A 13,941-nucleotide genomic window follows, 5' to 3' on the forward strand; every position below is an offset into this window, starting at 1 on the left:
TACAAAGTGCCCAGGCTGCAGGTTGACATCCTCTTAGAAAAAGAATAGACGTGTTTTGAGAGTGTAAACATGTTTTGAGAAAGAACCTGATAGCAGCGTTCAAGGTCAAAATCTGTGAGGCATCTCCCTCAAACAATCCTGAGAGTTCTTGAAGAAGCAGCGACTGGCATCTGCTCCCTCCTTTCCCCAAGGACATGAGAAATATAAATACGAAAGGTTCCACTCCTTTTCATTGCACAGCTCCTAGTATGTGAGGTGTTTTATTAACCATTTTCTTCTACTTTATTGCTACACTTAGCATCGTAGCTAAGCTTGTGAGCTCAGAACCCGGAAATCCCCATTTCAAATCACTGGGCCTGTTGGCGCATCATGCTCAGCCAAACTATGGCGTATCATGAATGTACAGGCTCCTGAGGAGGCAACTGTACCCGTTTGCTCCTTCCTAGGCTTCTTAGGTCAGTGTGCACAGCCAATAAACCAAGCTTTGGCTTAGCATGTTGTCCAAACCCGAAACCATGGGTAAGGGTTCTCTTCCATAACCGTGATGACCTGTAGCCAAGGTTTGTCCTATGGTAGAGGTTTTTAAAACAGTTTAGAAGTGGTGGGTGTCTCTGTGTACCATCTCCCTTGTGGGGAGAGGTGGTTCAGAGTTTGGTTGCCGTTCTCTGTTTTAAAAATGATGGAGGTGCCCACTAGAAATTCACCCAAACATTTCAGTTGAGTCTTGGATTTTTATTTTTTTAAAAACATGCACAAAACGTTAACACAGTAAAAGCTCTTTTAGGACAAAAACAAATCTGGCATTGAGGTCATGATACTTTGCTAAAAGATTTGGTGAGAAACAAACCCAGAATACGCTGCAATGTAGGAATGCATATTGATTGCGTGTGAATATTCTGCTCAAAAGCAAGCTTAAACATTAGCTTGGCCCCTAAATGACTCTCTCCCCAACACTCTTTCTTTCCCGGAGGTGTTTCCATGACTCCACGTTCTTATGGTTAAAACCTTAGATTTTGATCAGACAAGGTTTTTTGAAATTTGACATTGACCCCAGGGAGGCCAATGCTTCTTTCCCTTTTAGATCCCAAAACACAGAGCGGTAAGGCTGAATAGGATCCAAATGCCAACCTTTTTTATTTGCTTTATGAGGTAGCAACTTGTGTTTATTGCTGTGTTTCTAAGGACTTTCCCTTCCAGGATCTGGCTCGGCTCAGAACCTGCTTACCTTCACAGGTAAGAGTGATAACATTGGGCCTCTTCAGACCACTTAAGCCCAACCTCAAACATGGGACCCATTGAAGTGCTTTACTGTGTAGATCTTCTACCACCACCACCCTGACCCACTTTTTTTTTTATTTAAAGAAAACTACAGCAGTGGGAACACTGTGATTCCCGTCAGATCAACTCATGACCCAGTTACGGGTCACTTGGACACCAGAGATCTAGGCCAGCTCGCAGCACAGAGCCAGAACCCTGCACCCCCAGATGTTCCAGACAGATTGTCATGTGCGATTGCAGCCTGTGATTTCGTTTATCTGATGCACAGCCTGCCCGAGGCAGGGAGGAAACGGGTGCGTGGCGTGTTTTGCCAGACATTATGATGGGAAAAGGGCTCTGGCCTGATTGAAGTGAGTGGCGACCAAACCTTGTGGGAGGAAAAGGAAGAGCCCGGTTCCTCTCTTCCCCACCTTCCTGCTACTTCCAGTCAATAAGGTGACCGACTGTGGAGGGCAGGTCTCCTATATCTGCACTAGACATTTGAAGCAGTTGTATATGTACCACTTTATCTGTGTATCTGAAGGAGCTTTACCAGTATATCTGAAGGAGCGTCTCCACCCCCATTGTTCTGCCCGGACACTGAGGTCCAGCGCCGAGGGCCTTCTGACTGTTCCCTCACTGCGAGAAGCCAAGTTACAGGGAACCAGGCAGAGGGCCTTCTTGGTAGTGGCACCCGACCTGTGGAACGCCCTCCCACCAGATGTCAAAGAGAACAACAACTGTCTGGCTTTTAGAAGACATCTAAAGGCAGCCCTGTTTAGGAAAGCTTTTAATGTTTGATGCATTACTGTATTTTAATATTGTGTTGGAAGCTGCCCAGACTGGCTGGGGAAGCCCAGCCACATGGGTGTTGTTGTTTAGTCGTTTAGTCATGTCCGACTCTTCGTGACCCCATGGACCAGAGCACACCAGGCACTCCTGTCTTCCACTGCCTTCCGCAGTTTGGTCAAACTCATGCTGGTAGCTTCAAGAACACTGTCCAACCATCTCGTCCTCTGCCGTCCCCTTCTCCTTGTGCCCTCCATCTTTCCCAACATCAGGGTCTTTTCCAGGGAGTCTTCTCTTCCCATGAGGTGGCCAGAGTATTGGAGCCTCAGGTTCTGGATCTGTCCTTCCAGTGAGCACTCAGGGCCAGATGGGTGGGGTATAAATAACAAATTTTATTATTATTATTATTATTATTATTATTATTATTATTATTATTATTATTATTACTTAAAGCAGTCATTGCTCCCCCCAGAGGATCCTGGGAACATTAATGTGTTAAGGGCACCAAGGGTTGTTAGGAGACCCCTGTTTCCCACCCACCCATGGAGTTTCATTTCCCAAAGTTCCCTGGGAAAAGGGACAAATAGTTAAACCACTCTAAGAACTGCAGCTTGGTGGGGGGAACAGGAGTCCCCCAACAATTCTCCTCAGTGCCCTTAAGAAACCACAGTTGGTTTGATAAAGCTTCAGATGCAGAGGATACCAGAGAAAATAAAACTCTGGTAGGTTACAGGCTGCTCTGCACAAGTGATGAAAAGCTGCATTTTGCTGAAATCTCCGATGTATTGGAGCCCTCTCTTCCTGTTACACCTGGTCACCTGCTCTTTCCAAGTTCCTTAGTTTGATCTGGGGGAGGACAAAACATGGGTGTGGTTCCAAACTGACAATTTGGGCCAGTTTCTTTTCCCGTCCTACTTCCAGTGAAGTTTGAGGTGTCCAAATGCCACACCCTATGGCTGGCATCTTCGATGGCTGCAGTGGCCATTCATGTGGCTGGCTAGGTGTGGCAGGTAAGTGGCTCAGGTGTTGCCACGTAAGTGGCTCAGGTGTGGCAAGAGGCAGGATGCGAAGAGCTATAATCTCCCCACTTCTTCGTGACTTATCAAAATAACGATGGCTGGGTGACAGACTGCAGGCTTGCCCCAACCCCTTCTGGCCCCACCAAATTTTAATCATGGCGTGGCAGTAAATTCCGTGAGGAAAATGAAGCAATGAAGTTTCCATGTGCTTTATATTTCATATAAATATGTTTTTGCATTGCTGTTTGGTGTGTGTCCTAGAACAAATGCGGGCCTCTGCTAATCCGGCCCTTGATTTTTTGAAAAATAAAATTGTTCAGCGTATTCCCTACAAAGCACCTGAAAGTGATTTCACAATACAACATAACCTTTATGCAGAACAATTACACATATAAAAGCAATTAAAAAGCATTACATATGTAAAAACAGTTAAAACCTAAAGCCTGTCCAGACACGTAGATGTTTGTGTGTTTTTATCTTTTTATTGCTAATATTAATTATTTTTAAGGGAGTTTGCTGATAATTTTAATGTTGCTAGCAAACTGCTTAGACAAGTGCTGTATACATTTTGTTAATTAAACTAATTCACTGAAACAATAAATCTGTCTGTCTGTCTATGTCTGTCTGCCTATCTGCCTATCTAGCTAGCTATCTAGCTATCTGATAACTTTTAGGGAAAGAGCCACAGCTCAGTGGTAGAGCAACCCCGCCAGATAGGTGAGCATGAATATTATTATTATTATTATTATTATTATTATTATTATTATTATTTGCATGCAGAAGGTCCTAGGTTCAGGTGGTGGCATCTCAGGTATGGCCTGGAGAGAACCCTGCCAGAAGCCCCACAGAACTGCTGCTAGAAAAGTATAGGTATGATTGATCTAGTTGGGCTAATAGAATCATAGAATTGTAGTGTTGGAAGGGACCACAAGGGACATCTAGTCCCACCCCGTGCAACTGCACCAGTGGTCTGGCTTAATACGAGGCAGCTTCCAACGTTAGGAAATTCTCCAGATCCTCAGCTGGTTCCTAATTATGTGAGCCTCATATCCTTGGAATGTGTGGTGCGCCATTGATGTGACTCACCTGCTACATCATTCTAGATTCAGGTAGGTAGCCATGTTGGTCTTTTGCAGTTGAAATAAATTAAAAAAATAAAAAATTGTCCAGTAGCAACTTTTGTTGTTGTTGTTTAGTCGTGCCCAACTCTTCGTGACCCCATGGACCAGAGCACACCAGGCATTCCTGTCTTCCACTGCCTCTTGCAGTTTGGTCAAACTCGCGCTGTCCAACCATCTTGTCCTCTGTGTTCCCTTCTCCTTGTGCCCTCAATCTTTCCCACCATCAGGGTCTTTTCCAGGGAGTCTTCTCTTCTCATGAGGTGGCCAAAGTATTGGAGCCTCAGCTTCAGGATCTGTCCTTCCAGTGAGCACTCAGGGCTGATTTCCTTAAGAATGGATAGGTTTGATTTTCTTGCAGTCCATGGGACTCTCAAGAGTCTCCTCCAGCACCAGAATTCTAAAGCATCAATTCTTCGGCGATCAGCCTTCTTTATGGTCCAGCTCTCACTTCCATACATCACTACTGGGAAAACCATAGCTTTAACTATACGGACCTTTGTCGGCAAGGTGATGTCTCTGCTTTTTAAGATGCTGTTTAGGTTTGTCATTGAGGTGATGGGCCCAGTGGCCATGATCTTATGATTTGATGTTGAGTAGCAACTTAGAGACCAACTAAGTTTGTTCTGGGTATACGCTATTGTGAAGTGTGCATGCACACGAGAGCTTATACCCAGAACAAACTTAATTGGTCTCTAAGGTGCTACTGGACATTTTTTTTATTTATTTCGACTGCTACATCATGTTCAGCTTTGTCACATATATATAGACTTGCTATCCATGAGGTGGCACAGATTGTTCCGGTTTGAGACCCCATGTGATTCCCAGAAACATGTCCATTGCTGCTTGAATAGCTAAGTCAGTAAAGCATGAGACTCTTAAGCTCAGGGTCGTCAGTTTGAGCTCCACGTTGGGCAAATGCTTCCCACATTGCAGCGGGTTCGACTGGATGACCCTCGTGGGCCCTTCCAACTCCTCAGTTCTATGATCTATGTATTATTGGAGCATTCAAGACAAGGCACTTTGCCAAGAAACCACCACCTTGCCTCAGTTTGCCCCCTCTCCTTTCTGCCTGAATCTGTCCATATTATGGGTGACCTTGTCTAGCTCTTTTCCTTGGCTGGCTCTAGTCAAGCAGGGTACAGATTCTTTACCCTTAGTGAGTAAAGCACAGGCGTATGGAAGGAAACCCGCTGAGATATTTATCTTTTTGGCCAATTACGTTGCTGACTGATGTGTCTGCAGTAATAGCCCATCATGGCTATGTGGTTTTCCGAAGAAGGATTGCTGTCTCGGGGGTTAGGAGGGTGGAAAGATCGGCACCAGTACTATTGATCCCCACTTGTAAATGCTCACTTAGGGGGCACAATGTATTGCAGTAAAGCAGAGGTATGGAAGCATTATTTGAAAGGAAGTGGCTGTTGCCTGGGGGGGATTGGAACTGATCCATGCGTGTGGCCATTAAGGCACAATATATACTTCCCTCTCCCTTGCCTCCCTGCCAGCCCTGTAGGCCAGAGAACCTTCTGTTTTCATTAAGGTATTGACAATCAATGTGCATGTTTGCTGGGATAAATTAATGAGGCCAGAAAGAGCAACAGGGGGTGGAGGCAGGAAGCGGGGCTAGACCATTGGGATTTCCGAGCAACTGGCAAAGGCCATCCTGGATGTAAAAAAATGTTTCGAAAAGATAAATAAAGAACAGAGAAACGTGCATTACTTTTTTGTTTTAAATTTCCCAATTCCAAAGATCTCACTGTCTCTCTTTCGGTGTACATACCTTCCAATATTTCTCCAATGAAAATAGCAATATCCTATTCCATATTAATATTATTATTAATAATAATTTTATTATTTATAACCCACCCATCTGACGGGGTTTCCCCAGCCACTCTGAGCAGCTAACAAAATGAATTTCATTAGGGACAAATGTCAGGTTCTGCAACTGGGCAGGAAGAACCAGATGCACAAATATACGACAGGGGATGCCTGGCTTACTAGCAGTACATGTGAAAAGGATCTAGGGGTTTTCTTAGATTGCAAGGTTAACACGAGTCAGCAGTGTGATGCAGCAGCAAACAAAGCTAATGCTATTCTAGGCTGCCAGTTCAAATACAAAAAACAAGTTCTGCACAAAGCACAAGTGTCAGCCAGTCTCCAAGAAAGGGGGAGTTGGGGGGCTGTTGCCAAGAATGCCCTTGAAGACCTGTGTGACGGCCTTAGATCAGTGGCAGAGCATATGCTTTGCATGCAGAAGGTCCCAGGTACAATCTCCAGTGTCTCCCAGTGGGGCAGGCAGAGACACCTGCCCAAAATGAGAGCCAGTGTGGTGTAGTGGTTAAGAGCTGTAGGTTTGTAATCTGGGGAACCAGGTTCGCGTCTCCGCTCCTCCACATGCAGCTGCTGGGTGACCTTGGGCTAGTCACACTTCTCTGAAGTCTCTCAGCCTCACTCACCTCACAGAGTGTTTGTTGTGGGGGAGGAAGGGAAAGGAGAATGTGAGCCGCTTTGAGACTCCTTCGGGTAGTGATAAAGCGGGATATCAAATCCAAACTCTTCTTCAAAATCTTGGAGAGCTGCAGTCAGACAATACTGAGGTGGACAAGCCAGTTTTCTGACTCAGGAAGCTGCCCTGTACCATGTTCCTTCCTAGGATACCGATTATATTGTCAAGAACGTGGGGTGAACAGCTTGTAGTTCTGGGGCCACACCTGCCTTGCCAAGGCTCCCAGGTCCAAGCAGACACATACCAACAGCAAGAGGGAGATGCTCCCAGAGAGCCGGTTGGTCTGGTCTGACAGCTTTGGTCTGAGAGACTTTCATGTGCAACTCAACCATCTCTTGCTGATGCTGCCTATGGATTTGTTCTCTTGCCCAGACTCTTATTTGTACATCAGTTGAAATGCACCCAGATTTGAAATGGACTATTGCCTAGCGCTTACATCAGTTAAACCTGATAGTTCTTGAGAGTTCAGCTGCCTCAAAGGTGTCTGTGTTCCCTTGCTTATATAATTTAGTATTTGTTACTTTTGCCTCAAATCTTTCCCCTTCTCTCTTTCTCTGACCGCCACCTCTTCCGCTGCCGTTTCCCGGTTTCCTCTCGGGTTTGGTATGTTCTAGCTAAAAAACGTCAGAATAAAGACTCCTTATGGATTGCGAGAGAAAATCAATCAAGAGCCCTTGGGCCGTTGATGCAATTATGGTCTCATACCTGTCCGAGGCAATTAAATAATGGAACGGAAACTGAGTAATGTCAAATATCTGGTTCCTTCCCGCGGTACATGATTACAAAGGATCAAATTAATTTAAGCCGTGGGCCTGCTAAGTTAGAGTGCTGCGTTTAGGTGAAGACTGGCTGGGGAATTTGGGAGAGTGGAGGTCCTGAATCATTTAGCATAGGAGCAATCTGAGAGGCAGTAAATAATATAGTTTGGTTTTAAAAACGCAGTCACGGGGAACTTGTCCAGAAGAAGAAACCATCCCTCGAGACCTGTTATATTTAAACAGGAAGTGTAATATTGGCAGAAAGTATCTGATACCAAAATTCCTACTTGAAGTGTTTATTCAGTGTTGGCCCAGGCATAAAAAGAGAACCCCTATTAATTCCAGGATTGGTTGGTTGATAAGAATATATTTGCTGGTTCGGAGCAGCAGCACAGTGACCTGTCAAGAACGACATGAGCAGAGCTTTAACCTCTTGTTGATAACCAATCTATGGTATTCAAATGTGTTTTGCCCCTCAATAGAGCTCTTATGGTAAACAGCTTTCGGAAAGCCTATTCTTTTACATACGATATGACATATATGCAATTTAATAGCTGTCACAAAGAGGGTGGAGCAAATTTCTTTTCTATAGGACCAGAGGGTAGTATCCAAACCAGTGGATCCAAATTACAAAAAAAAAAAAAAAGGGGGGGGGGAGGGATTTCAACTAAACATGAGTCAGCAGTGTGATGCAGCAGCAAAGAAGGCTAACACTATTCTTGGCTGCATCAACAGAAGTATATAGCCCAGATCAAGGGAAGTAATGGTCCCAATCTATTCTGCCTTGGTCTGTCCACATCTGGAATAGTGTGTCCAATTCTGAGCACCTCAGTTTAAGAAGGATGTTGACAAGCTGGAACGTGTGCAGAGGAGGGCAACCAAGATGATCAAGGGTCTGGAAACCATGCTTTATGAGGAACCTTGAAATAACAGTTTGCTCTTTTTTTAAAAAAAATAAGGCTGAACAAATAACATCTCAGAGGTATTGTTCCAACCAAATAGTATGATTTTTATCTGGAGAATACCTGCCATGTTTCTTCAGCTGACCCTAATTTTCCTTGAACCCATCTGACTGATAACAGAAAGGTTCTTTTGCGAACCTTTTCCCAACCCAACAATTTCCTTTTGGAGGTGACCAGAAGTGCGTACGGTATTTCAAATGCATGCACGAGCTTTTCTCATTCTTGTGTTACCGTGCGGGGGGAAGGGGGGGGGAAGAGTTCAAGTGCTGAATTGCTCAGAGCTGTCAAAGGTACAGGAGTCCTGCCAGGAAGGGAAAAGCAAACAAATAAACCATGACAACCATAATCTTGTACTCTGACTTCTGCTGTTTGCTCCAGGCCTCTCCGCATGGGTGGGACTTGGAGTGCTTGCGCTGGCAATCGTGGGATGAAGCTCATATAGATTTAGCGAAAGGAGGGAGAGCCGTTCGGATCGTTGCTACAAGTTACGGGGGAAACTCCTCCTGAGGAGCAGTGGAATTCCTCCCTGCGGCTCCTCTTTCTTGTAGAGCCTTCAGAAAGAACTGCCTACAGTTCCCCCAAGCATTTTTTCGCGAACGTGTGTTGGGGGGCAGCAGCCAATTTCAGCAAAAATCGAGGCCGAAGGATAAACCGCATGTTTCAGGGTAGACAGGCACAACTGTCTCCTTAACTGAAAAGCAATAGAATCGTAGAATTGCAGAGTTGGAAGGGACCACAAAGGGCATTTAGTCCAACCCCCTGCAGGGCGCGAATCTTTCGCAAAATGTGGGGCTCAAACCCACAGCCCTGAGATTAAGAGTCATATTCTCTAGTGACTGAGCTATCTGCTTTGGGAAGCTGCAGATTTGGATGAAGGAGCATTGTGAGAGGAAAGGGTGCTTAATTATCGTACTTTTCTGTGTATAAGACTAGGGTTTTTTTTTACTTTAAAATAAGGTTAAAAATCTGGGGGCGTCTTATACATGGATACTGCATATGTCCATTTTCTAAGTTTGGGGTCCCCAAAAGTAAGGGGCGTCTTATACATGGGGGTGTCTTATACACGGAAAAATACGGTATTTCCCTGTGTTCCATTTCCCCCTGCTTGAATCACTTCTCAGCATTAACTTTACACATGTGGTGGGGATTGGGAGAAGGTTCAAGAATAAATATTATATATATATATTGTTTTATATTTTATCCCCAACCCAACACAAGTGGGAAAGCAGTTTGTTGTTGTTGTTGTTGTTGTTGTTGTTGTTATTTATTAAATGTATATCCAAAGATCAAAGGGCAGTTTAGAGAGTGGTTTGAGATCAGGATTTTGCTTGGGAAAAAATTACATTTATATACCGCCCTGCACCCACAGGTCTCAGGGAGGTTCACAGGATAAAATCACAAAATGCGTAATCAAAATAAAAATAAGAACAACCCAATACCACCACCCCCAATAATCAGAGAGGGGAAATAGAATTTGAAACACACAATATTTGTAACAAAACATATAAAAATAAGCACCCATATAAGTCAAGGAGTAGATTAAAAGATTGATTTAACTTTCAAATCAAAACGTTTTAGCCATCGGTTTCTCCCCTCCCCATTTTAACCATTCATAGAAGCTCTTTGATCCAGCAGAGGCTTATATGAAGGGGTGCTGGCAGGCAATTTTCTATTACTCCCCCTTCCTTCTGCAGCCCTTGCCCCCATCCCCAAATCTGATCCAAGTACAGTGGTGCGTCGTCTTGCGATTTTTTTCGTCTTGCGAAGCACGGTGTTGGGAAAGCTTTGGAAAAGCTTCAAAAATCACCAAAGTCTTTAAAAACCTCAAAAAAGGCTACCACACCGCGTTCTATGAGCTGCTCCTCGAAGTCAAGTCGCAACTGTATTAACGGTGTTAAGAAAAAGGAAACAAACTTGCAAGACGTTTCCGTCTTGTGAAGCAAGCCCATAGGGAAAATCGTCATGCGAAGCAGCTCAAAAAACAAAAAACCCTTTCGTCTAGCGAGTTTTTTGTCTTGCAAGGCATTCGTCTTGCGAGGTAGCACTGTATTGAGGAAACCTTTGGGATAGCATTTGGTGGGAGCAGAGGAAGGGGTTAAGCACCTCCTCCCCTGCTGCTTCTCTAGTCAAATTGCAGCCTCATCCACTACTTTCCATTACAAAGAAAATAAAATTAGTGAAAGTCTCTGACATGTTGGCATAGTATAGGGGCTGAGAGATAAAAAGGGAAGCTCCTGGGTTCTGATCTTGTCTCTCTGCCACAAATTGGCTCAGTGGTCTTAATCCTGACTGGTCTTGCAGTGTGCATTCCCTCTATTTCCGATGCTCATTTATGAGTGGTTTTGCTTATGCAGCTGAAACATCGCCACCCATATACATATTAGGGCATTGACAGATTTGGGGGAACTCTTAAGGGTTGTAGACGTAAAAAAAATATTCCTAGGGGAAACATTGCGGGGACCCCCTAAAATAGCCCAGCGGTGACTGAGCATGCTCAGTGGCCTCTGAAAGCTGGCAGACTGTTGATGCACATGGAAATGGATGGGGAAATGGAATGGAGTTTCCGGGCGGCGGGCGTGGCTGATTAGAACAGCGAACAAGAACACTGCCCGCTGCAACATTTTGTTGCAGGCCCCACGTGCTAAGCATGACACGTTTCCTGCAAAGCCTTGGGCTGCGAGATTCTCAGAAAGGCAAACTCTCCCTGTGTGTGTGTTTTAAGTCTCACGTCCCAATTCATTAAACGAGAGTGCTCGTTAGGGTGGGTGTTTGTGGGTGGGCGTGTAAGTAAAATGAGCCGTTGCCGTTCTTGGCTTTTGCTTCAACCATGCAGTGACTTTCACAAGCAAGCAGCACTCTTGTTTCTATGGAGAGGGATGTGTTCACGCAGCCTTTAATTTGGGAGATGGAGCTAACCTTCTCCTATGCTTCACAACTCAGTAAGCAGCGCGAAGACAGATTCTCGGAGACAATGCTACTTTTTCTGCCAGCAGATATCTATTTGTGGAAATGGGTCAGCTTCCTCTTGGTGGACACGTTAGCGCTCCAGTGCCTGGGAGCGCTTGCTTTACAATTTTTCTGTCCGCGACGCAGGCAGCAGAGCTCCTCTGCATAACTACTCGTGGCAGCCCAGTGTTTCATGAATTGAAGCGAGTTAACCACAAGGAGAGGATGACATTTCGAGACAGCGCAGGATGAATTCCAAGTCCGGGGCGCACGCACACGAGCTGGATTGCTGTAAAACAAAAGGGGATGTTGTTGTTTTTAGTAGCAAATTCAAGCACAGAAACCATATAAAGGGAGGCATATTTAAAACAGCCACGACCTGGGTTTATTCCATTACCTGCGCATACCTTTGGTGGTAACGAAATCCCACCTGAGCTGATGCTGGGCTTCGGGGTGATGGTGGCTAGCTGCCCTCATCTTCACTGTGGGACAGCCTTTGTTATTGTTATCATGTCCCTTCTACACAAGCATTTGAGGGTGATGTGCAATAAAAATGGCGGAAATCGTTTAACCACAAAGAAAAAGCCCACAGCGGATATTTATTTATTTTTAAATACAGTCATACCTCGGGATAAATACGCTTCAGGATAAGTATTTTCGGGTTGTGCTCCGCGGCGACCTGGAAGTAACGGAGCACATTACTTTCGGGTTTCTCCGCTCGCGCATGCGCAGACGGTCAAAATGACATCGTGTGCATGCGCGGAAGCGGTGAAACGTGACCCGTGCACGCGCAGTCGTGTCTTACGTTCTGTTCAGGATGCGAACAGGGCTCCGGAACGGATCCTGTTCGTATTCGGAGGTACCAGTGTAATGAAATAGGCACCAATGGTAGAGGCCCAATTCGGCTGCAAAAGCCTTTGAGAATGAAAATGCCTTCAGTTGTTTCTGGAAAGTGCAGAGAGTATCTCAACAGCAGTGCTATCCACCAGGAAAGGGGCAGCCCCACTGAAAGCCCTGCTGAGTTACTAGGGCAGAGGCAGACCCACCACACGAAATTACAGTGGTACCTCTGGATGCGAACGGGATCCGTTCCGGAGCCCTGTTCGCATCCTGAATAGAACATAACACGTGACTGTGCATCTGGGCGTGCGCGGGTCGCGATTCGCCACTTCCGCGCATGCGCGAGACGTCATTTTGAGCGTCTGCGCATGCGCGTGTGACAAAACCCGGAAGTAACATGTTCCGTTACTTCCGGGTCGCAGCAGAGCGTAACCTGAAAATGCTCAACCTGCAGCATATTTAACCCGAGGTATGACTGTCCTGATTCTGCACCATTTGCATTTCTACCTCCTTTTCTGTGGAATTCAGAGAGCCTTCATCACACTAGAGTCCCAGTATGCTAGGGAGAAAACTATGTGGCTTGTATGTGGCACGAGAGGGCATGCAGAGGTGGGGATGTGCGCTGCCCTGGTCATCTCTTTGTTCTGGGGATCTAACTGATGTGACTGCCACTAAAAACTTGAGGGCGGCCTTAGTGGTGGTTGAAACAGGCGGATCTTGAATACCTGAGGCAGGTTAAGCAGCTATGCCACCTGCTTCAAGAGTTTATAGAGCCTGTGTGTCCCGTCCCCCCCCCCCCGCTCCGTTCTTGTATTTGTAAATAGAACATTTGGTACATAGACACCTTCAGAGCTCTCTCACCCAGAGGAAATTATTCTGGCAGTGCCCTGGAACTTGTCTCTGCTCAGGAAAGTTGAGTGTCAAATGCATGACAATAGAATGGAATATTATCAAAATGGCGCCGCAGTTGAGAGCTGCATTAGAAAATGGCAACCCAAGCTCTGTCGTACATAGACCTTTTCTAAGAAAGCTGCATCGCTTACAGTAAAGGCAGGCATAGTGCTGAAAATTGGTCATGTAGCCCACAGCAGCTTGGTTCACATGTTGCGGCCAAACATTTATACCCCATTTTGGGCTTATGAACTGGGAACTAAATTGGGAAGTGAATGCCCATACTCAGACATTCTGATTCCCCACCTCACTTCCTGATTTGATCAAATCACAGTTTGCTGTTATATCTAGACTGGGCAAACCGCATGGTTCATGTAGCACGGTCAGTTATTAACAGCCAGAAAAAGAAAGAAAACACATCACCCAAAAAAGAGTAAGTAAAGACGTTACACATTTGCATAAACTTTGTATGCGCCGATGTTTGTGTGTAGATGCATATTAAATATATTTTAACTGGCCTTGGACCAGACAGCCCTTCAAAAATAGAGGACTGTCCGGTGGGACACCTCAAGTTTCTGCAAAGCATTGTTTTCCTTGGTTGGATCTAAGGGCAACCATGGTTTGAGCAACCTAGGAAATGAGGAAAAGAATTGAATTGCAGTATGTGAGGGGAGGAGATGATGGGAGCCTGAGGCTTGGAAACAGACAGACAAACCCAGAAATAGCTTGCCTCTCTGGGAGATATATAGGGAGGTAGCTTTTAAGATGATGGATGCTTGACAGTATGTCCCTTCCCTCTGCAGCCACTCTGACTATGTGATTTCTGCCAAGTTCTCAGTTTTATATTAGCTGCTG

General features: G+C 45.3%; 1 protein-coding gene across 5 annotated transcripts in view; it reads left to right on the top strand.

Annotated features, from left to right (window-relative positions):
- CCDC85C (coiled-coil domain containing 85C) overlaps window positions 1-13,941 on the top strand; it is a 182,375-nt gene that overhangs the window by 11,085 nt on the left and 157,349 nt on the right. Inside the window, exon 2 of one of the 5 annotated variants that reach the window (XM_028714414.2) lies at window positions 1,363-1,947. The exons of the other annotated variants lie outside the window; for them this stretch is intronic. Within the exon in view, the coding sequence (XP_028570247.2) occupies window positions 1,363-1,601 (239 nt within the window). The 3' untranslated portion in view covers window positions 1,602-1,947. Of the gene's footprint in view, window positions 1-1,362; window positions 1,948-13,941 lie in introns of those variants that run through there. 5 annotated transcript variants of the gene reach the window in all.

This window comes from Podarcis muralis, chromosome 1, assembly GCF_964188315.1.
Source record: "Podarcis muralis chromosome 1, rPodMur119.hap1.1, whole genome shotgun sequence".
NCBI classification, from domain to species: Eukaryota; Metazoa; Chordata; class Lepidosauria; order Squamata; family Lacertidae; genus Podarcis; species Podarcis muralis.